The following is a 24,273-nucleotide window of genomic DNA, read 5'->3' on the forward strand; positions in this document are numbered from 1 at the left end:
ACCCAATGGGTCGTCACTCATAGTGTGCTCACGGTCAATGGCGAGGTCATGTTCATCATTTTCAATGGATTTATTCGTCTTACAGTGCAGCCAGTTGGTGATTCTAGAATCTGTTGGGGCAGGGGCAAAAATTTACAAAAGGCCCCCCCACCCAGCGCTGGAGGGGCCTCTTGTGAGGGCTGAAGGCTCTGCCTCCCATTTTACTTTTAAATACTCTAGGAACCACAAGTAAGCCTGTGGTGTGAGGTGCAAAGTCCTCTATTGGGGTGATACAGTACTATGAGCTCTTTAAGATTTTTTTAATTTAGGACAATGATTTTAAAGTTGTTTCTGGATTTAACAGGTGGCCAGCAAAGAGGAGCCAATATGTGCAAAATATACTCTTTCTTGTCCCTGTCTGTACTCACTGTAAGATTCTGGATCAGCTGAAGGCTTTTTAGGGAATTTTGGGACAGCCTGATAATAATAAATTACAGTAGTCCAGCAAGACGTTATAAATGCACTAGTTTTATGGGATCATTCTGAAACAGGATGTGTCTACTTTTAGAGATATTGTGTAAATTGAAGAAAGCAGTCCTACATAGTTTGATATGCACATTAAAAATGGTTCCAATATTTCTCACAGTGTTACTGGAGGCCAAGGTAATAAGATAAGATAAGATGAGACTTTATTGATCCCACGACAGGGAAATTTTTGCGTTACCTCAGCTCAGGTACAGATATCAGAAGGAAAATACAAAAAAATAAAAATAAAATACATACATATATAATATAAGTAAGATAATACACTATATACAATGGTAGCATACACAGTATGTGATTATGGATATGGTTGTGTTTATATGCAAGACATAAACTATAAAGCTTAACATAATATCCTCAGGTTTGTCTGAAATTAGAAGTAGGAAATTAGAGGTCAATCAGGGGTTTATGTCTCATAAACATTCCTGTAGTTTAACCAGTTGGTTGTAATAACCTGTGAATTGAGAGCGATTGCGGACGAGCTACTACATCACCGATTGTCTTGTTAACTGACCATCCCAGAAATTTGGGCTTCAGTTTTAGTGAGTAAAATTCTCATGTTTTATTAGCCTGGTGCTTTCTGTGTGCTGCACTGATACCGTTCAAGAATACAGCTTGCTAACAAGCTAGCTAACATTAACTGATAAATTAGCATTCCACCTTTCATCAGTCCAAAAAAATTTGACATGACTGTGGTCAAAACACTAAAGTAGAAGCTTCAAAACTAATGGGTGATGTCACAGTGATGTCCAATCCATATTTTAGATCTATAAAAACTATAATCTATAGCTAATAGTCTAATAGAACAGAAAAGGTTGGAAACAGTGCCTTTAAAGCAGTCTGACAGTTGAGATTGCAGCTAATATGGACAACTTGTCAGTAGGCAAACCTCATTATTTGTCATTTTGTTTGAAATGAGTATCTACCACTGTAACAGTATAGGAAACCATAATTGGCCCACTTTATATCCTATTACTGCTCTATAGGCATTCTAATACCTGGGCCAATTGTTATCTCCAGCACTGAACAATAGCCATGCTGCTTGTGAACACCACCACTCACATTCAAAAAGCTCTTGAGTGGCTCTCTGTGAAGCAGCGCAGTCACTTTATTTAAAATATATTCATTCCATGCAGATAAACTGAATCTTAGAGGAGTACCCTGGTAAGAAGCCACCTGTCTGTGGCGGTTTGACGCAGCGGTGCACTTGTGAAGAGGTTTGATGCGACAACGTTCACAACACAAGGCCCTAGAGGAGTTTCAAAAGTGAGTGCCTCGTATGTTTTCAGTATTTATCACAAAGGGAAGCCTCTTTCTCTCACATTCACTCAAATTCCAGAGGCACTGAAAACAAAGAATTTTATTTCCAGGCCTGTGTGTATGAGGTCCTGACCTTTGAGTTTAAATTAGATAAGTTTCAAACACATTTCTGTCAGTTATGGTCCATGTGTCATTTCAGTTTATATATACAGTACATATGTGTGTGTGCATGAATCAGGCCTAATCTATGAGAGACATATGTGGTGCAGTGAAAGGCATAAATAGGAACACATTTTGAATGTGAATCTGGATTAGAAAACATTTTTTCAAATCCATCTTTTTGATCCTTTTTTGTTTGGTGACTCTTATCTTTGTTGTGCCTCCTCTCTGTGCCTGCAGAGAGCTCCGTGTGGAAAGCCAAGCACATTACGATTTATGTTTTTATTATTGCTTCAGATGGCATGTGCCCAAAGCCCAAAGAAGGACCACGGCTGGTGGGCTTACACCTCCTTTGACAACTGATGCCTGCCAGAGCGACACTGTTGATCAGAGCAACGACGGATGTTGTCACAAGTCCCAAAAACATCTCCATCAAAAGGAAAAAAAAACAATAAGTAAAGACATGGCGCAAGAGTTTGTCTGAGTCCTTTTTATTGGGGGACAACGCCACATTAAATGCTTGACAATACTGGGTGGGTTTAAACAGCCTCAGGAACTACAGGTGTGTGGCCAGTTTAAAAGGAAAATGGATAAAAAAAATAGAGACATAAATCGCTGTACTAGGGTAAAAAAAACAAAAACACATAATAAACATACTTACAGAATGATATTTTTGGTATAGTAACAAACAAAAACATGAAAACACGTTCACATGACAAATGAGCAAAAAGATACAAAACACGGAGCAAACAAAGATAAATCATCACGTGCAGTGAAACAGTCACAGAAGTGGAACTCCGAGGTCAGTTTAATCTTGTTTCGCACAACAGGACCCTGTCAGGTATCTCACATTAACTCACACAACACACTCGGGCTCAGCACTGTCGGGACAGAGAACAGGCAATCTTACACTGGCACCTGAAGAGTTAATATAAAAAAGGACAAAATAAATACGTAAGCTAAAAAGATGTAAACATAAAAAAATACCCCCACCGATCCCTCAGTACCCGATTCTCACCCAACGTGTTTATAAAAAGAAGAAGCAGAGAATAGTCGTTTCTCGGCAGAACACAAAGATTTATTTTTGTTGCAGTTTTGTTCTTTTTGAAGACGAGGACAGGTCTGCTGTGGTACACAGGTCACTGAAGGGCTGACAGTCGTGCACCTTATGGTCTGGCATTCCTCCTCAGAGAGAAATGACAAAACAACAACAGTAACACAAAGAAAAAAAAATCATATGGCTGCCTCTGCGTTTAACAGGAAATGAATTTCATATGACAAAACGATGAGTAGAACCTGCCCTCACAGAGGACCTCACAATGATGTGGGGTCATGAGCAGGGGGGATATTAAAGGATGTTATTGGATTTGTCATAAATGATAAACTGGCCAGTCAGTGCTTTCTGCAGCCAATATGAGGAAGAGGTACGATCTTAGCTGAGCAAATTCTGAACTGTGAGTCTGTGAAGTTCATCTCTTTAAGGCATAATTCCAGTTTATTACAGCTTGGGCTTTGTGAACAACATCGCTCACAGAACATATCGACTTGGTCCTGCATAAAAACCTTTTCATAAAATGTATTTAACGTTATTATTGCTGTAAGGAGCGAAATGATGTTTGTGCACTTACACTTACTGGTCAATCCCGAACATTTAAAAAAGAAAAAATTCTAATAACACTGAGAACTCCCATTCATGGGAGCTCTGGTTTCATAGGGACTACTTGTGAAATAATTTAGAATGAATGGGGCTCTATGAAGCTCTATGTCATTGTTGGTTTATTTCAGAATGGCTTAAAATCATCCCACATAGCAGACAGGTCTGGGCCAGATCTGGTGTCAAGCCGGCACTGCTGGCTGACTTCTGGCATAGTAAGTGGTATGTCATTCAGATATGGGCCAGGCCTGGTGTAGATGGCACTATTTATGTGATGGCATGCCACATCTGGCCCGATTGTGGTTTGGTGTATGTGGCCCAGGCTCATAGAAAACAGGTCTTCCCTGGATCCGGCATCAAGCTGGCACTTCTGACTAACTGGTGTCATGGCAGAGTGAATGCGTCATGTTGTATAGAGCACTATGAGTAATCCGGGAAAGTAGAAAAGCTCTATATCAGAATTAGTCCATTCACTGTATGAACAGAGTTTTTTCATATTTCTTTTCATGCTACCATGTTCCAGCACATGTTGTTATTACATGGCTTGACAGTGTGTCTGCAACTGGCCTGTGGCTGCACACAACTTACACATGGCCAACATAGCGCAAAGAATGACGGCCCTTTGGCACAGGACCACCAGTGTGTCTGCAACTGGCCTTGTGCTGGCCCATGTGTGCCACCTCTGGCAAACCAAAGGGCCGTCATTCTCTGCGGTATGTGGGCCATGTGTAAGCCCATTGTGTGGGCCAGATCTGGGCCATACCAATTTTGCTATGTGGGATTGATGTAGCTCAGTTTTTAGATATGTTATGGATTATGATTGTACAATTAGGAGTGGCACAGCATCACGAGCCACTTTAGGGCATCCATGATTCTGATTTCAGGAAGGAACCAAGCAGCAGCAGAGCATTTCTAGCAGCAGCCTCCTGATAGTGGTCATCATCAAACTCAACAAAGTTTGTCTTTTTTATACAATCACAGTCTAGCGCAGATCGATGGATCTCAATGCCACAGCAAGATAGACGATATGGACAAAAGTAACGTTTGAATTCGAGTGTGTTCAGTGCCATTACCACAGGTGTATAAAATCAAACACCTATCCACGCCGTGTGCTTTTACACATGTTTGTAAAAGAATGGATCGGTCTAAAGAGCTTGATGAATTTGAACGTGGTGCTGTAAGAGGATGTGCCCGCTCCAGATTCCAGTTTCTTGAAACCATATCATACTTTATCACATAAAAAGACATGGAGAAAGCTGTATAACGCACATATTTCTTTCACTATAACACCTCACAACAATGCCGTAACAGGCTGACGTCAGCATATTGTAATAAAAACATTTTAGCCCTTGCTCTTCGGAGGGAGCTGCGCTTTCTGAGTGCTCTTGTTTGTTTTTTGTCACACAAGTCTCAGTGAAATATTGGCATCAAGCTGCAAGCAAATGTAAAAATAATATAATTTGAAAAAGCTTTAGAGCGCTCAGCTTCTGGCCGTCAGTTGGCGAGACTTGCTTGCAACACAACAGAAACAGAAAATCTAGTCTATTGTGGTGAATGCAAAGCTGTCACGAGGCCTTAGAATAAAACATGATCCAATTCAGGACAGAAAAACAGCTTCTTGTTATCCTGCAGTTATAGCATGAATGTAGGATGATGTTCAAAATGAAACAGAAGCCGCAAACATCACTAAATTAAGCCCATGATGCGACTTTAAATGCGGTCGTCATCATAAAGATGAGTTCAGACTGAACGCGAAGCTAAACTAGCGCCTCGAGCTATGATTCAGCTGCTAGTCCCACACATAGAAAATTGGCTGCATCATGCTGGCAGCTTAAATTATTCCTTTACCTTTATGAAGCGCAGTTGTAGGCTCGCAGGATAAGTTTAATGATGTTAACACATCTTTGAGCATTTATTTAGGACGTTTTGGAAATGATGGAAATATATATAAAATGTCGTCAAGGGCTTTAGTATAAAAGTCTTGGCATTTGCTTACAAAGGCTAAGTCGCTCAACTTTTTGCTAGTCTCAAGGCCACTCACATTCATGACCAAACGTGAGGAGTTTTCTTCATTTGGTGACTTTGCTTTTCTGTATTTTTGTCGTGCAAGATTGAGTATGACAGCATATGTCGCCCAACAAGCAGGAGACTGACTGGCATTCCTCCACTGTGTTGGGAAAAAACAACAACAAATGTACATTCAGCAATGCTGTATATTAACATTTCTTTTTTTTTGTTTTGATTGATTTGTAACACATTACTGGCAATGCTGGCAATCCATGTTGAAAATGTGGGTGCTTTAAGGCAGAAGTTCCAAGCAACATTCATCTTGAGGACGACACAAGCTGGTCCACTTTTCCTTGAGCACTGATTTCAGTGCGTGCATCTGCAGTTTGCATACGCTGGATGTTCATGTGCTGTGTGTGCATAATATTCTCCACATGCACAGGATGACTCAAGGTGTATTCTCAGAGACGTTTGCATTCCTATTAGCATGCATTGGGCCGCTTTGATAAGTCAAGAGGACAATAAATAAAACAGGCTGACGTTGTGTGTAACAAGTGTCCTTCGGGTATCACTGGAGACATTGCCACCACCTGGTGTCTGTGTATCTTTGCCTTATTTATGAGTGCGTTGGAGTCTTCATTTATACTAGGAGGTGAGGGGGAGCAGCAGCCTACATCATCTCAAGATGCTTTGGTGCGTGTGTGTTTATACATTTCCACAGTGCCTCGATAAGGCCTTCCTCGCTGCTGCTTTGTAGTGTCCTCAGAGATTATGCCGATGTTCTCAGAGGGCTTTGGCACTGGTGGTGTGAGAAACTGTGTGTGACACTGGTTTCTGCGGGTAGCGGCTGTAGTAGTAAACCTGGAAGAGGATGGTGATGTCCACGAAGACCTGCAGCAGGCCGCAAATCCAGAACTGCACCGGAGCCTGGGTGAGGAGGAAGTACCCCGTTTTAAAGGTGTCACCACTGGTCCACATCAGAACCATCTTGATGCTTGATGGAAACAAGAAGAGAAGAAGAGAAAACAATGTTAATATTGTAGCCCATTACTGTAGCTCTACCATTCTGTATCATTCTTTTGTTACCAGATTTACTGGAGTTAATTTTCTTTAAATTATTTTCAATGTTATTTTTCTAACAAGCACTTCTGACAACATGACAACAGTGTTGTAGAGCTTTGTCGTGCCTTCACCAGCCTTTGTCCAGTTTTTCTTTTTAGTATAAGTTGGTTAATACATTACTTCCTATTTAAAACATGATTAATAGACTTTAAAAGTCGTGTTGCGGTAATTCTCAATAAAAGCAAAGCGATTAGTAACAGGCTAGGTGTCTAGGGGTGCTGCATCAGAAATGCTGTTAGTGACTATTCTCTTAAGAAAGGGAAACAGAAAATGCTGAGGTATGCCAAACTACACAAGAACTGCACTGAAAATCGGTGGGAGCAGGTATGTACAGAGGATATCAGGAGGGAGGTATAACAGTGCCTAAAGACATCTGTAGAGCACGGTAGAGGCTCTGTCATGGTTTGGGCTGTTTTTCTGCCAATAGTGTTGACAATCTTATCAGAATTGATGGAATTGAAATGCATAAAAGTACTACCAGAGTTTGATCCACCAATTAATATCATCTGGAAAGTATCTGATTAGCAAAGGCTTTGGTTTTTAAGCATGACAATGATCCCAAACATACTGCCAGTGCAGTAAAAACATACCCGGATATAATAACTCAAAATTAAACACTATCGGTCATGGACTCTCATCCCCCAGAGCCTGGACCCCAATAGCAGTGTGGGATCATCTTGACAGAGATTGGAATAATCTACATCCGAAGGAAAACTTTCAATGTATTTCAAAAAGCCTGGAGAACTATTCCAGAAGACTACGTAAATTAATAAAACAGTTCAGTCTGTGTTGAGGAATGAAGAAGGTCATACCAAATATTGACGTTTAGGCTCATTAGAATTGTATAAACTCTTTTTGCCTTCTATGCGGTATTTCCATATATCGTTGCACATATTTCAGTAAATAGCTGCACCCATTTCCCATCATCCAAAGAAAGAATAAAGAAATGAGAGACTTTTTTTCCATAATACTGTTATTGCATCAACATGGTTGTTGCAAAAACAACAATGGCAAAAAATGTCATTAGGAAATAAAAATAGAATCCTGAAGAATATGTGCAAAATGAAACTGTTTAGTATTAATGAGTTGTAGACTGCTGTTACAGAGGAAACCAAATTACTGATGGAATAATTTGTTCTCATATTGAACACTTAGGGCCTGTCCGCACATCAACTTCCACATTAGCATTTTGACCAGACCTTTAATGCATCCTGGCTTCATTTCTATTTGGACTGATTTTTTTTTTTACTCCATTTGGTCACCAAAACCACATGTTAATGACAGCAGGACATGAGGTCTGAGAGATGCAGGCAGCAAAGAAATAGGAAATATGACACAATAAGTACCAGGGTAAATTGAAGTAATGAATCTCTTCAGGTTGCATGCTTCTTATTAACTTTGCATCCTGTGGCACATTTCTAACTATAAAATTCTGCTTCCGGTTCATACCGAGCTGTTCACAGAGTGCACGTGAGACAATCCAGACATGAATTATGCAGTTATCGCTCTACAAGTGACTGGAGATGAGCGCCCACATGACTTGAAAGAGCCAAAGTTCCTCTAAGCATAATCATCATCCTCTCACTGGCACTGGAAAGCACTGTGAACTCAACTAATGAGATGGAAAGGGAAGCCAAACAAGAGTCAGCGAAAAAAGAACAAAGGCCTGGGGTCTGAAAACACACTTTCTCATACATGTTATCCTCTCCCAAGATAGAAAAACACAATGTACAGCTGCGTATCAAGTAATGCGAGGACATCAGTTCAAAATTGCTTGTAAAGCTCTCTGAAAAGTTTGGCTTGGTGGTTATGGGTGTTTCCCGCTCTCTTTTATGACAGCATCAACAAATCCATCGCCTTCTGCAGAGCTCAGGTACACTCGAATCTGTTTTTAGTTTGCTTGTTGCATTTTTTTTAATTATTTGTTTGAGGCAGAAATACACACAGGCAATGCAGACAAAGAAAGGACTGAACCAGCAGTGTGCCCACAATCCACTCATAGACGTACAGAAGGAGGTCTTGTCAGATGAGCCTCCTAAAGCTACCAGCCTACAACAATGTGAACACATGCTGCGATATCTGAAATCCTTTCACTCAAGCGTGTTAGCTTGGTTGGTCAGCACTATTTGAATGAGCTTTGCAGATATCTTTTTTTCTGCCACTGAGGCAACTGCTACCCTGAATTTGAAGGGCTGGTATATATCCAGTGGTATCTGACTCTGTGAGATACTGCTGGATATGAGTTTTATTGCCCGGGTCTGGAGATATGTTTATCTGAGATTTAAAAACTGTGAAAAAGTAGAAGAAAGCATTTCCTTTTGTGGTATTTTGTGGTATTAGCCTTGTATTTGATCTGTAGTGCACTACCTTTTTGCTTTTCACATTTCTGCCCTCATCTGGGTAGTGACCAAAATAATGTTTGGACATCAGACTAGAAAGCCTCTAGGTGACTGTCCTGGATCGCTCTCTACCAGAAGTGGCTCCGGGACACACAGAGCACATGCTGGACAGATAACGCTCTTTTTCCTTCTTTCTTGGGCAGCTTGTGTCCCTCTTGGAGGACCGGTTAGGCAGAGGGACTAAGGATGCTCCCGCTTAGACTGCTTCCCTGCGATCCAGACCCAGTTAAGCATCAGGATGGATTGATGGCTGGAACTCAGTTCCTGACTGTGACTCATTAGGCTGCTTGCCTTTACTTTTATCAACTTGTAAAAGCTAATCAGGTTTTCTTCTTCCCTGACACTGCTAGGCAATGAATGTGATTACCAATGAGCATTCAATCAATGTCACCTACTGAGCTGAATCAGACAGAGCCAAACTGGCCTTCAGTGTGTAATGCCAGGACACAGCGTGTTTCCATCAATGTTAAAAAAATTCTGTGACATCGTTCCCCTAGAATCAGCGTTCACATATTCTAGAACTGAGAACCATTAAACTTAAGTGTTGACCAGCTTTTATTTTTGTTAATCAAATAATAGCTATAATTCTGAAAAACTTCTTATTGATATTCTGGAAAGCAGACACTAAATCTATGTCTTTGTTGTCCTGTATGGGATTCATATATTTAACCATTTCAAAGGTTTACAGAGAGTGGTCTGAAAAAGACAAAATATCCAGTGAGGGCATTTCTCTGGGTGAAAATGGGCAGAATAGATAACTCATTACAAAAAAGGTATGTACAAGATGTCAAACCTTGAAGTAGCTTTGATGTGTTGTACACTAAACTGGTTACACCTTTCCACAGTCCAGGGAAAACAACTCTGTCTTAGTCGTCTGTGATCTCAACAAAACACTTTCACCGCATTAGTCTTACTGAATTCAACACGATGCTGATTTTATAAAATACGGTCTCCATTAGGTTACACAACAGCAATAAAGTGCAGTGTGCTTACTGTGAACGTTATGAAAAAACCCAGAAACATTTGACCTGTGGCTGATGTTCAGGGCATATTTCACCGTCTGATATGAATGTTCCACTAAGAAAGTAAAGTACATTTAGTTGCAGTTCCCAGTGCCCCGCGGATCCTCTGATAGAGCATCCTGATTAAACATGTCGCAGTGTGATGCTTTGATTACTGCAGCAGGTGAATCATGGTGATATGAAGATAAAGAAGAAACAATGAATCGTTGTGTTAGCAGATTTCCTGCCTTTCTATAAGCCGCTTAACAAATGTAAAAGGGAATGGGGTGGAGGAGTGGCTTGTCACCCCAACTGTGTGCACTTTAGCCACACTGCCCAAAAAGCTTTGGAGCCAAATCCCTTCTTGCATTATTTATATCGCCAACCTCACCTTAGACTTATGTATTTTTAAGACGATTTTTTTTGTTGGGTTTTTTTGTTGCAGATTTTGTCATTTTTCTTACACTCCTTTCTAACATTTCTCCAGCTCCTTCCCTGAATCTTTTCAAAATGTTTGCACTGGCATCGTTTTCTCCATTTTTTTAAGCATGTCTCTCTCCTCATCCATTCAGCCTCCCATCAACTCTCTATACCCGTTTGTATTTGCATTCCCTATACCTGCTGTCCTCACACCGCTCTTTCTCCACGAGGAGCTTGTTAGCACTGTGAAAACAACCCCCTCCAAACATCCCCCAAAAAACCCCACCACCCACACCTCCCTCAGTGGCTGCTGTCTTAGTTATGGTGCTGAATCTGGATGTAAAGATAAGAGAGGGAGGATTCTTGTTTGACCAGTTCCTTTGGTGGTTCTCTAAAAAGATGTGGCAAAGGCAGGGCTGTGGGGAGAGGGTGTCTGGCTACTTATCTGTCACCTTCTCTGAGACAAATGAGGGGCGGAGAGTGCCAACTGAGCTCTGGGCTCAAATGGCAGCAGTGGAGAAGTATAAGCTGCACTGACCACACAGTTTCTACACTGGGTTGCAGATGCATGGTATGGTAACACTGGCTAAGTACAAACTGTCTGTTTATTTGTATCCATTTTCAACATGGTGCACCAATAAAACCAGCAAAGACTGTAAACAGAGTAGTTATAAGCTGTAGAAAAGCATCAAGTTTTTCTACAGCTTATTTTTTCTCAGAATTCTGAGAAAAAATAATTCTGAGGAAAAAGTCATTATTCTGAGATTAAAGTCATAATTCTGACTTTTCTCAGAATTTTTTTTACTGTTTTATTTGTTTATACTGAGAGTCACATTTAAGACAAACTTCCACTGCCTTCCAATGGACAAAACTTGATTTATCTTTCCTTGTCAATGAAAGTGTGTTTTTCTAAAACGCAGTTTTACAATGCTAGCAGTTCTGTGCCAATGCATTCATCTTTGTTTAAAAAGCCTATAAATAAATCAGGCACACGCTTCAACCTCAGCTGTGCTATTTGCCATTTCTTGGGACAAAGCACAAACCCAGCACATGCAGAGGCCAGGGTAGAAACTGTCTGGTTCAGCGCCACAGTAGTTCTCCACTTCTGCCATTTCAGCCCAGAGCACAGCGTGCTGACATCAACAGCTAATCAGAAAAGCATATTTCAGTTCCACAATATGATGTATACAGTAAACTAGTATAAAGTTATAAGGTTTATGTTAAAACAGAGGATCTGTTGTCCATCTATTTTTAGTTGGTTTTTTAGCACATTTCTTTTTTGTGCTTCACTCACACAATGTAATTTCAATTCACTGTCTGGCACAAATTTGTAAAAAGCATAAGGCAAGGATATGAAACTGTGGAAACCTGGAGGCAAAAAACCATTAACAAATTGACTATGATGAACAGAGTAGCAGTGACAACAGAGCTGTAGCATTACAGGAGGAGCTTTTCCGATGGCGGGTTGCCAAGTGGCTTACAGATGTACAGCTAGGCCTATGAGATTTTTCATTTGGATTCTATATTGACTCACTCTTACAAAGTTATACTGTCAAAGCCCAGTACTTCTCTCAGCTGAACTTAGAACTTTTGCATTTTTACAAGACAAAACAAAAACAGTGGGGTCATTCCATCAAGTTTTAATCCAAACATTAAGAAAATACTATTTCTATTCAACTTAAATGCTGAGTCGAGCAAATATGCCAAGTTCTATCACAGGGCAGCTGTGGCTACAACTGTAGCTGCCTCCACCAGTGTGTGAATGTGAGAGTGAATGAATAGCAGAATTGTAAAGTGCTTTGAGGGTCTTGAAAAGCGCTATATAAATGCAATCCATTATTATTATTAAAAGCAAAGATTAGACTATCTGCTGATATTTAAGTGCCATTAAAGACAAAATTCAATCAGAAGATGGTTTATGAAGGCCCGCATACCATTTTACACAACTAACTACTAATTTACTAATTTTCTTTAAATAACGATGCTCAAGATTGTATCATTTTGCTGTTCTTTGTGGTCTTCGCTGTCTGGTTGTTCATTCATACATTTATTTACAAAAATATGACTTTAGATCAACAGTTCATTCTCAAAAGAGCTGTAACCCTGAAGGATTGAAAAGAAACAATCCCATTATCATTTAATCATCCAAGAAAGAGAAAGCAGGACCCCGAGTGATGGATCAGATGGAGAGATTTCGTGTTGGACGAATGATCTGAGGATCCTCCAGCTGCGGTGATCCGAAGCTCTGCCTGACAGCCCTGCTACACACAAGTGGTGCCATGCACCAGACCACAGGTGATGGCCTGGCTGCATCAGCAGTCAGTTCAGATCTACCCAAGGCACGTGGCAGTGTGTGCAGACAGCAGCCTGCAGGCTAAATATGGCTCTGGCACCGTTATCTAGCATACTGGGATGCAGCTCAAAATCACAAACCTTATAAGGCTGCAGTTGGCTGTCTGGATGTCCCATTTCTGTGTTTTGTGTTTGTGTTAGCCTGTATGTGTTGTTGTGTTTTATTTGTTTAATGGTGGGCTGGTCAGCATCAGTATGTACCATCTAATAATAGCAGCAGCTTGAAAACTGTTACCACAGCCCCCCTCAAAACACAGGATACACATGCCACAAACACCCCTTTAATCCAGCCTAATGTCCTCCTTAAAGTATCTGCCTTCACAAATATTTATTGTAGACTGGCTGAGATAGTTTCACTTGGTTCCAAGACCAGTGGCACCCACATGATTCAAGAAAACATCTAAATGATCTATTAAGCAGCACTTAAACTCGTATTAACATATCTTCTGTCACTTTCTAGAATTAAATGTCAGAAAATGGATTAAAAAGCCAATTATGTATATTATGTAAGCAAATACTCCACTTTCCGAGAACACTAATAAGAACTGAACACTGTGTTTTATATTATAAATAAAAAAAATAAATGGTTATAAATTCTAGAGTACAATGAATAAAAGAATAACCATCCAGCCATTCTCTTCCGCTTATCCTTTTCAGGGTCCTGGACCCTGGAGAGGTCGCCAGTCTGCTGCAGGGCTAACACATACAGACAGACAACCATTTGCACTCACACCTACGGGAAATTTAGAGTTTCCAATTAACCTATCCCCACTAACTGGATGTCTTTGGACTGTGGCAGGAAGCCGGAGTACCCAGAGAAAACCAACGCAAACACGGGGAGAACATGCAAACTCCACACAGAAAGACTTCTTGCTGTGCAGCAGCAGTGCTAACCACCGTGCTGCCTAAAAGAATAACATAGGAGAAAATTAGCTCCAGATTCAGACTGTTTTAAATTTATGCATGTCTTAATTCATGATTTTATTAATTTTTGATTAATTAGGATTTCATAATTAACAATAAAAAACTGAATTAAAATTAAATATTAATCATAATGTCATTTATTAAAATGAGGTTTTGTTTAGAATAAATTTATGCAACCCCACCCCCCAAAAAACACTTATATCTCAAAAATTAAAACTTGCTTTCTTTTACGCAGACCTGTTGTGATTAATGTTGTGTTAGCCCCTAAAAAGCCCCCCCCCAAAACAAACAAACAAAACAAACAAACAAAAAAACCCAGTCAGAGTGAAATTTTCAGTTTTAGCAAATAGCAGCTGGCTGCAGGAGGGAATAAGAAGTATAAACATTCGCTGATAAAAGACGAGGCTGACGAAGATGATGGGGAGCATTCACTTTATCCTTATGATAAAAAAAAAAAAAATCATAACTACTGGAGGCTGCCAATGACAAATTTGGTTTAGCATTCGAATTAAAAGAATGACATTTAACTTAAAGTTATGTATACTGGGAAACATACGATTATGATTGATGAGGTTAATATAACACCTGAGGGTAAATAAACAGATAACTAACATGGTTTCAGATCTGTCTTCATGGACGGACATGAGCCATGTCTTCCCGAGTTCCCTTCATGATTAAAAACAACAACAACAACAACAACAACGATAACAAAACAGCTTTGCTACCTCCTGTCTGGTGCAGCGATGGTGTATGTCTACACGCTGAGTACATCTGAAATGATTCATAGCAATATCTACCCCGCTTCAACTCCACCCACTGCCTACTGGGGAGTGTGGAGACGTGCACTACTGTGAGTCTGAATATATAAATACTAGAAAGTGGTGTAACTTAAAATATACCTACAGTCAGAGTGGGAGCTTGCTGCCTGGGCCATTAATTGAGAGGAAGTCAGCATTATCCTTTACCATGTGGACATGTTTTTTTTTCCTTTTTAGTTCCAGGCACTTACAGAAAGTAGCTCTCTTGTTTACACGTGTGCATTTCTTACTTCCTCTTAACTACACATACCCCGAACACAAGAACAAACCTGATAGTAACACTGCAGCCGAGTTCTAACCTTGAAAATTGTAAATTGAAACACAACATCCTTCCCTTTATAGATTTTCGCTTCATATCTCTCTCACACACACACACACACACACACACACACACACACACACACACACACACACACACACACACACACACACACACACCTTGATTGTTGGCTGAGGTAAGTAACCTAGCAACAGCCTGCCAGACTCAACAGGTTGTGCTCACGGGAAGGAGAGGACAAACAATAAACAGGACTGGAAATGACAATGTCCTCCTTTTGAGGAAGATTTAGCTTCAGACTGTGCAGTAGGGTAACAAAAGAAAAAGCAGAACTAACAGGAAGCTTCATGTTCTCACAGACTGGGGGCTGGAGTTCTTTTGGCTATATTTGAACTAACTCTATGGATAACAGAGATACAGGGACTACACTGTGTTTATCATTTGAGAACTAATGAGACTGTATCACTGACAATTTCCCCCTGCTTCATATAGCTTAATCTATATGATCTCAATTTATTAGCAGGTTTATATTTTATACTAATAATTGAATTCTGCTAAATAGTGGAAAAAGCTTTAATATAACCATTGGTCCCACACAAACAAGCAATTAGTTATACTGATTTCTGGTGTTAGTAAAACTTTCAAATAAATAGATTCTTTTAACAGAGTAAGAATCATATATGGCCATATGGCCTGGTCTAAAAGCAGAGACCTTTCATATCCTATAATCTGGTTTCCCACATAGTTATATAACCTTGAAAGTTTACCAAAATGCACTTTTTGAAGTTTTCTCTAGTGAGAACAACATCCTGGGCACCAGTGCTTTTTGTTTACTCTACATCACTGATGTTAAATACTGCCAGCGTTGTTACTGAAACTATGATACACTCCATGATCTCGATGGTCAAAATGAGATTTCGTTTCTTATGATGCTTGGAATTGTATTGTTGTAGCATCTATACCAGTATAAAGTGCCTGCAGGAGATCATTGTTGTGATTTTGTGCTATATAAATATAATGTAATTGAATGGGTTAACAGATATGGTTGGAGTTTGAGCTTCATGGAGAAAAAAATATTTGTCTGCATATATCTTTAATAGATTTCTTTAAATTTAAACACATAAACTGACATTATTATTAGAAGTTGGCACTGTCTTCCATGTAAACTTGGTTCTTGAAGGATTGCTCCAACTATTATAGAGCAATCCTTCCAACTATTATAAATAGCAGACCACACGTGGTCTGCTATTTACTAGGGGTGCAACGATACTCGTATCAATATTGAACCGTTCGATACAGTGCTTTTGGTTCGGTACGCATATGTATCGAACAATACAACATTTTTAATTTATTTTATCAATTTTCCTTCTGACGATGCTGTCTGTGTTGAGAGCTCAGTGGATCTGCGCTCGACTACTCCGCCTAGGCAGCACTGTCGAGCGCAGATCCACTGAGCGCAGCGCAAGCTAGCAAGACAGAAGCTAAGCTCCTTGCAACATAGCACATTGAACCCCCCCCACCCTCATTCAGATGTGGCGTTTGGAACTATCTTGGTTTTCATGTGACGTATGACCCTGAAGGTAAGTGTGTCATGGACAAAAGTAAAACAGTATGTCGGATGTGCCACGCAATGCTCAATTACATGGGTGGGAACTACTGCGTTAGCGCAGTTTGCTCGTTAACGTGTTGACCCATCCAGCCCCACGCACGGGGTGATCCGCGGTAGCTCGTTAACGGAGATTTGCCGTGTTGTGGCGTTAACGTCATTTCAGATTAACGCTGACAGCACTAGTGGGAACACAACGAATATGACTGCACATTTACTCCGACATCATCCTAGTGCAAAGACAAGTGGAAGGAGACAAAAACAACAAGCACGCATGCTACAAACTTTACCCGAGTCATTTAGACAGCCGTTAGCACATGATTCTCCTTATGGGGACCTGATATGTTTAATATGCTGCTGAGAATATAGCCCAGAAGAAGCGTATACTGTAGTATAGCTTTTATTTTGGAAAGAGCCATTTCTCTGTAATAAACTCTCTTTTCCAAAGATGAGTGATTTCTCGATCAGATAGAATTATTTTTTTTTATTACTACTTGTTTCAGCAACATTAAATTTAAAAACTGTACGTTTGAGTTAAAATATATATTTATAATTTTAATAAATGACAAATTAAAAAAGCATGAACATTTTTTTGTATCGAAAAAATATCGAACCATGACACCAAAGTATCGAACCGAACTGTGAATTTTATGTATCGTTGCACCCCTACTATTTACCTTAATCGGTTAATTATTCAATAACTTGTGATCCCATGAAAACATAGTGGTGGTTAGTTAGATGTAGATGCAGCGACAAAGATCCTATACGATTACTCACTGAACTGACTGTACACAGCAGAAAATAAAAAGGAATCTGTTGTCATGGCAAGGTAATATGGTTAAAGTGAAAAACTTTAAACTAATGAAACTGATGTTTAATTCAGTTCCATTTTACTAATCTCAAAGTAAGAGTCGTCATTCCCTATGTACAGGCACTTTATAGGGAATCGTGACAGTGGGAAAGAATAACTCTCTTTTAACAGGAAGAAACCTGGAGCAAAACTAGGGCAAAGGGAAAGGCAGCCATCTGCTGCAATGAGGGGGGGGAGACTTTGGTTAGTTTTACTGGAAAGCATTAATCTACAATATAAGACAACAAAATTTACTTTATCTCAGAAGTCTAGCTAGCTACACTATTCCGGCTTACAGTAGTGTTTACAGTACCTCTGTAGTTAGGCTTTCTTTCTACCGACAACATCTGAACTGGTCACTTGTTTGACAGCTCATACCTGATATCTAACAAGGTATAAACCTAAAATTTAACATGCTAAGATATAGCACTTGTTTTTTTGGGGTTTTTTTTTCCTCTGATGTGATCTTGAAGTCATTTTGCTTGGATAACCACTCCTGGTGAGATTGTAGCATTGTGTTAACATGCATCTGCCCTCTTAATTCCTAAGGAAGTAGTAAGAGTGTACTTACTTCTTTGCTGGGCTGTACAGAGCTCAGAATAAATGTTCTTTGTCATGTGACTATGTGTGTTACGACTCCTGATGTAATGCTGTTTAATATGCAAATCTCAGTGTACAGGTACCTCTCCGTGATTGGTGGAACCAGAAGAAGGATCATACGGATTGGCTAACCAGCTGGAGATGGCTCATATGATGACACCGCCATGGACGGCCAGTCATTCATCCTCACCTCATTCCAACCAGCAGACCAGGAGTACAGGAGCATGTAGGGGTGGACTGCCTTTTTGTTTGATTATAGTTTTCTCCTGTTTTTCGTCGTTAGGGAGGCAAGTTGCTTTCATTTAGTTTGATTCTTTTGGTCAGTTAAGTTTGGTAAATCCTCGAGATAGGCTCCTTTTGTTTGTTGTTTTGGCGTTAGGTCCACCCCGAAGCTATAGCCAGCTAGTTCTTTTGTGTCAAATGACCTAATGAATCAACATATTGTAAATAAATCATTATTAAACTACTATTAATGCCACCAATTGTGTGATGTGGCTGCTCGGGGTCTGACGAGGATGGATCACCCTTATGTTGTGGTCTGGCCACCCCTAGACGGGCCATAACAGTGTGTAACATATAGGGCCGAGTTTAATTAAATGAATCAAGATGAGAAAGAAACTCCTAGAAATTCATAAGCAACACGGTGAGTCACAAAAATCAGCAACTGCAATGACAAGACTGCGTAAAAGAGAGTTCCCACTTCTTGCCATTGCAATCTTTTTGTAAATACAGATAGTGGAACACGTCGTAGAGCCCGATTAAATCTATGATTAAAACGGCTGTTGGCTATTTGCCTGTAATTCCATCATGATGTATTTTCCCACAAAATTTTTTTCCTCCTGTTTTGACAGCAGCATATATGGTTCTTCCTATCAACATCAATGACAAACATTTCTGTGTGCTGTCAGTACTTCAGAAGAATAAAATTCTTTTCTACAGGCCAGAACAAGAAACTCAGTCATAAAAGCAGCACAAAAACCAACATATTCCTTTAGAGCATCTAAAATATATTTTACAGAGTACAACTGAGAGCACAGACAGTCTCCAATGCACCATAGAGATACCATTATGCCTGCCCTGACCCAAAATAATGTTTACAACCTTTGCCTACAGGTTTGTCGAAATGCAGTGTAGAAAACAGCTAACTTTGTCAGGGGAAGAGGAACCTAGCAAACAAGTAAGAAACACTTTCTAATCACACAAAAATCACAAAATGCACCAGATTTAGCAATATAAGAACAACTGAGTGTGGGGTCCTTCAGCAATCACACAGTGTAGAGAGCTTAAAGGACAATGTTGGTGGTGGAGAGAGTGTCGGGTGGGCAGAAAATATAAGGAAATCAAAAATAAATAAGGCATTGGACAGAGAGGGTATGGAAAGGCCCAGCGTGGGAGCTGTCATGGCCGGTTAAGTGGACAGGCAGCCCTGCTGGAGCTCTGTTATCTGTCTGCCGCAGAAAGTCAACCAGCAGAGAGGAGGGTATATGAGTGTGCGTGTGTGGGGTTCTGCTCTAAGGCAGGACACACACTGTGAGAAAGCTTTTTATTGCATGTTCTGTGAACAATCTCAGATGAACAGGTCTTTTCATATGGACATCATCAGTTTAATCTTTCCAAGTACTTTTAGCAACTTAAACATCTCTATCTAAATCTAGTTTAATCATATGGATTCTCTGTGGGTTCTTTTTAAATCCATGCCTGCAATTACTGTAACAAAGTATACAATTCCAAAAAGCAGTTACCAGGGCTTGGCCACAGTTCAGAGAGCTGCTAGGGCCAATTCTGAAACTGTATATGCTTTCAAAAAATCAATATTATATCACAGTCTCTAATTACAGCCTGAGGCTTGATGCAGATCTTCATTAATGAGCCTAAATGACACATTAGCAACTGACGTGGGGAAACAGAATACTTCATTACCATACTGATTCTCAGGCAAAACTTCAGATAGCCAATTGTCAGGCTGAATTAACACATGGTTGCTGTGAGCCGTGCTCTTACTTCAGGTGCCAGAGATACTTAATAAGCATGTGTCAGTGTTAATGATCACATGTGCGACAATATCATCTGGAATCATTACGGTGTGCTGCTGTACAGCCACAGAGCTGTCTGTGATGGAAGCGGCACTCACAAAAGAAACATTATTTAACAGGGCAAAGACAGTATCATTAATCGAGGACAGGACTAAATCTGTTTTAATTTTCATTGGGCTGACTCTCGATAAATTACACTGAAGACCTAAGTAGTTGATGAAAATAAGAGCGTGTTGGCCAATAACCATTCTGCATTTAAAGTTGATTATAGTGGCAAACTTCTCTAAGAAGCCTGAAGACTGAGTCTATCCTTTTCTAAGTTTGGGTCTTATTATCTCCCATCTTCTGATTTTGGGGGGGGGTTGTAGTCTAACATTAATACAGTCTGATAAACAACTAAAATGAATAGGAATACAGTGTGTAAGGTTCCTTGTTTCCATTCTAAGATGAGAGATTTGAACCTTTACGTCATGTCAGAACTTTTGAAATTTTAGTGGTGAGAACATTTGGGTCAAATGTTTGTTATCCAGTTAAAATCCCAGGTCCCTGCAGGACACATCTGTCAACTGAATTTGGGGGCGTGGCTTAACTTTCACAGTGTCATACTGCATTTTTGGACAAAAGATTTCTTGGGACCCTCTAGCGGGAACTGCCAATTAGGGTGCTTTCCTGAGAACTGCATACCTTCTGGGATGTTTTTTCCATTTAGATTTGCACCACCAATAACAAGCTTAAAAAGCCGCCCGGATCAATGTGTCTTTCATGATGACAGTGTTGTTGAAAATTGCAGGCTTGCATACATAAATAGACCAGTGTCAGCTGAGCAACTGATGGGTTCAGTAGTTTTTAAGATTGATTCCTTTTTTCTATTTTTGAAGTACATTTGTTTTACAAACTCTTGCTGGCTGTTTTATATGTCTAAGCAACAAGTAATTAAACAACTGGCTAATTATATCATGAACAAGCTTAATGGTTGCAGCTTATTTGTAACAAAGATCTTTAAAAAACATAAATCGTCCCAAATTTGCACTGAACAAACTACAAGACATCTGGAAAAATGTTCCTTTTATAGACGAGATCAAAGTGGAGATGTCTGACCATAATGCACTGTAGCACGTTTGTCGAAAACCAAACACAGCACATCAGCGCAAACCCTAACCCTAACCCACTGTCAAGCACGGCGGTGGAAGTGTGATGATTTGGGCTATTTTGCAGCTCCTGAGTTACTCCTCTGTCTACCAAAGTATTCTAGAGTCAAATGTGGGGTCATCTCATGCAACAGGATAATCATCTCACACACAGCAGCAGATTTACAACAGAACGTCAGAAGAAGAAAAGAATAAGGGTGTTACAGTGGCTCAAAGTCACTGCCTGGTGTAATAATTTTTTGTTACAGTATTTCGAATGGTGAGCATTCATAAAACGAGCTGCAAGTATTGTAGCGGCTAAGGGTAAGGGTAAAAATGACTTCCAAGCCCTCCAAATGCTGTTAGCTACTCTTTGGTTTCTCCACAAACAAAGCTTTTTGCTCAGGAATTTGACCAAAAAACACATGGAGATACCTCAACTTGTCATCTGAGCTCAACGCCAAAACAGCAGAGCACATATGTATTGTCTAATAACTGTCTGCTTTGTGTTTTGGTAGGGCTCAGTCACTGGGATGTATATATGAGAATACCAATCTTAATAAAATCTTCACAAGCACTTTGACTGAGCTCTAGAAGGTCATTGCTGATACAATTGGGAAAAAGATCTAAGAGTTCAGTACTGCTTTCATCTGCCTTTCTTCTAATCCAAATATTCCCACAATGCTTGCTTTGAGTCTGCTTTCAAGATCCAAGTTTTTAATCCATTGCATCCCCTCATGACTGAATACATAAAGTGGATTCTTTATGAAAATGGCAGATGTACCTCATGCCTTCTGTGGATTTGTTCTGATAGTTGCAGTAGAGCTGCGGTGTACCCAGCATTGCTTCGGTGAAGACTGCCAGGAATCCCAAAGTCTCCACGAACAAAACCGAGTCCAGGAGGAGGTAGGTGATGTACGCTGCCACCAGAGTGAAGGCCAGCACGCACTGCACATAGTCCACAAAACGACTCCATGACCAGAAGTAGTTCCAGTCAAAATCTAAAGGTGCATAACATGAGAGACACAGAAATGAGTTTAAAAATCATTCTTCTAAAAAGATTCATTTAAAAAAATGGTTCCTAATGGTCTAATCCCAACTATGGAAGGCACTTTTATTTATATACTGCTTTTCCAATCTTAAGATGCATCCGTTAAAACCAGAGACTATAAAAAGTCAGTAAATTCATGTGATTACGATTTTAAAAAATTATGCTGGCAACCAATGAGCACACACGATACCAGTGACTGATATTTGACAGGCCAATAAAAACATTCGATGGTTTCCCAGATAACTGGCTCCTGGAATGTTCACTACTGACCAACCGTCAGGCTTCACAGTGATCTGTGATAAGCAATCCTCCATGTTTTGATGCAGCTTTACTGAATACTCAAAGTCCTTCAGACTATTGGCCACATTTAACTATGCATTGATGCAGTGCTTTATTCTGTACACTTCAAGCTCATTATTTATCTCACATCAACATATAGATTAATGCAAACTCCATGCAAAAGGCCCGAGTCGGTGATTTAACCAGGAAATGCTGTTCACCGCACCACCATGCCACCAATGGTCACCACTGGAACCACTGGGTTGATCCTAATTGCTAAGTGCCTAAGCCTAACCAGGTGAGTTAAAATACCTACACCTAATCAGATGGAGTTAAATTAGCCCCTGACCAGGAAGACATGGCCTTCTTTTACTGTGGAGACACTTTCATCTGATGTAATTAAATGAAATTTAAATACATGACCCTAATCAGGTGAATTCAGTTGGATTTACTCTGTTAGGATATTTTTATTGCCAAAATTCTGAAAACAGTACCCCAGAATACGTCATTAAATCGTTGCATTTGGGGTAAATGTTCTTGTAACTTGTAATTTAATTAAAAAAAAAGCTTCATCCTCAGTGGATGAGCTCTGCAAACCTTTTAGTAATCTGCACATTAAGTTGTAATATTTCTTGTGTAGAAGGTGTATTTTTCTTATAGGTAGGGCAGAATTTTAACATTCATAATTAAAATCCCAAATGCTTATTACCATTTGGAAATGATGTTCGATTCATCGTTTAATAGTCAAAGGCAATTTTGTGGTGCCAATTTCTTGTTTTCCAGCACTGGAGACAAGGGATCATCTACTAATCCTCTCTGTTTTTATTTATTTATTTATTGAAGCCTCAAGTTGATAAAATCAAACAAACTACTGCTGTTATTTTTTATTTAATTAAATAACTACAAAAATTAATATGTCACAATTCCCTTCTCATAATCAGAACACACACCATGTTACCATGCAACAAATATCTGAGCCGGTCCCCACTGGAATCAGTTCTCATTAAGATTCTTGTAAAACAGAAACATTTTACTTGTGGTCTTGATGAGTGGATGAGGGGGAGGAAGAGAGAATGTGGTGAAAAACTGTGAAAGGAGTGTGTGACGGTCAGCCGAGGTTGTGTTTCTTTTCCGTTGTAGTAATGGGATGAATGGGAATAGAGACACTGATGAATGATTTAAACCCTGTTATCAGTCCCAGTGCCTCTCATGTGCATTCTTGTGTATGTAATTATTAGGTAAAGAATCTGATCACAGCAGCACTGTCTTCCTGTAATAAGCAAACAAGCCAATACTAATCACACTGTTATGTCTCCCGGCTTCATCGCCCAAGACTCAACTTTAACTGAAGGAAACGGTGACATTAATTCAACTTTGCCTATAAAGTCTTTGATGACTAAACACATGCGATATATCGTTATTGTATTAAGGCAGTGAAACCACAACACAAGTAAAAAATTAGGAGAGTGAAAGCTTTAACCATGAAAGTCCAATCATGGCTGAACTCCCACTGCTGCATCGCAAATGCAATTTCTACAAGCAACAAATGTAATCGAGCTGATTTACTTAATCATGTCTAAATGAGGCTTTGCTTATCTAAATGGCACATCTAAGTGCTCCACGAAGGCCAACTGCATAGGCCTGTATAGGCCTCCTGAGAAAAGCCTATGAACTGCAGAAGAAAAACAGAAAACAATACCAAATGCCAACCATTGCTTAGCCAAATGCCTGAATTGGACAATCCCTTTCTTTTTTTTCTTTTTTTTTTTTTAAATTTCACACAGACTTGATAAAATCTGAAGTAAAAGAGTG

At 39.8% G+C, this 24,273-nt stretch overlaps 1 protein-coding gene and 1 long non-coding RNA gene across 3 annotated transcripts in view; one reads left to right on the forward strand and one right to left on the reverse strand.

Moving 5' to 3' along the window:
* Positions 1-938: 938 nt before the first annotated feature.
* On the forward strand, positions 939-2,409 carry LOC146683639 (uncharacterized). The gene is made up of 3 exons (XR_014917502.1): positions 939-1,064; positions 1,659-1,788; positions 2,239-2,409. It is a non-coding gene; the product is annotated as an uncharacterized LOC146683639 (long non-coding RNA).
* A 7-nt stretch (positions 2,410-2,416) lies between these two features.
* The window catches only part of slc66a2 (solute carrier family 66 member 2), a 36,234-nt gene continuing 14,377 nt past the window's right edge, over positions 2,417-24,273 (reverse strand). For both annotated transcript variants that reach the window (XM_085446083.1, XM_085446082.1), the window contains 2 exons: positions 21,916-22,132; positions 2,417-6,596 (listed from right to left, as the gene is read on the reverse strand). In XM_085446083.1, the coding sequence (XP_085302209.1) occupies positions 6,386-6,596; positions 21,916-22,132 (428 nt within the window). In that variant the 3' untranslated portion in view covers positions 2,417-6,385. The remainder of the gene's footprint in view (positions 6,597-21,915; positions 22,133-24,273) is intronic.

Source organism: Copadichromis virginalis, linkage group LG22, assembly GCF_057382275.1.
Source record: "Copadichromis virginalis isolate Kocher_CV1m ecotype Utaka linkage group LG22, C_Virginalis_male_GT1.1, whole genome shotgun sequence".
NCBI classification, from domain to species: domain Eukaryota; kingdom Metazoa; phylum Chordata; class Actinopteri; order Cichliformes; family Cichlidae; genus Copadichromis; species Copadichromis virginalis.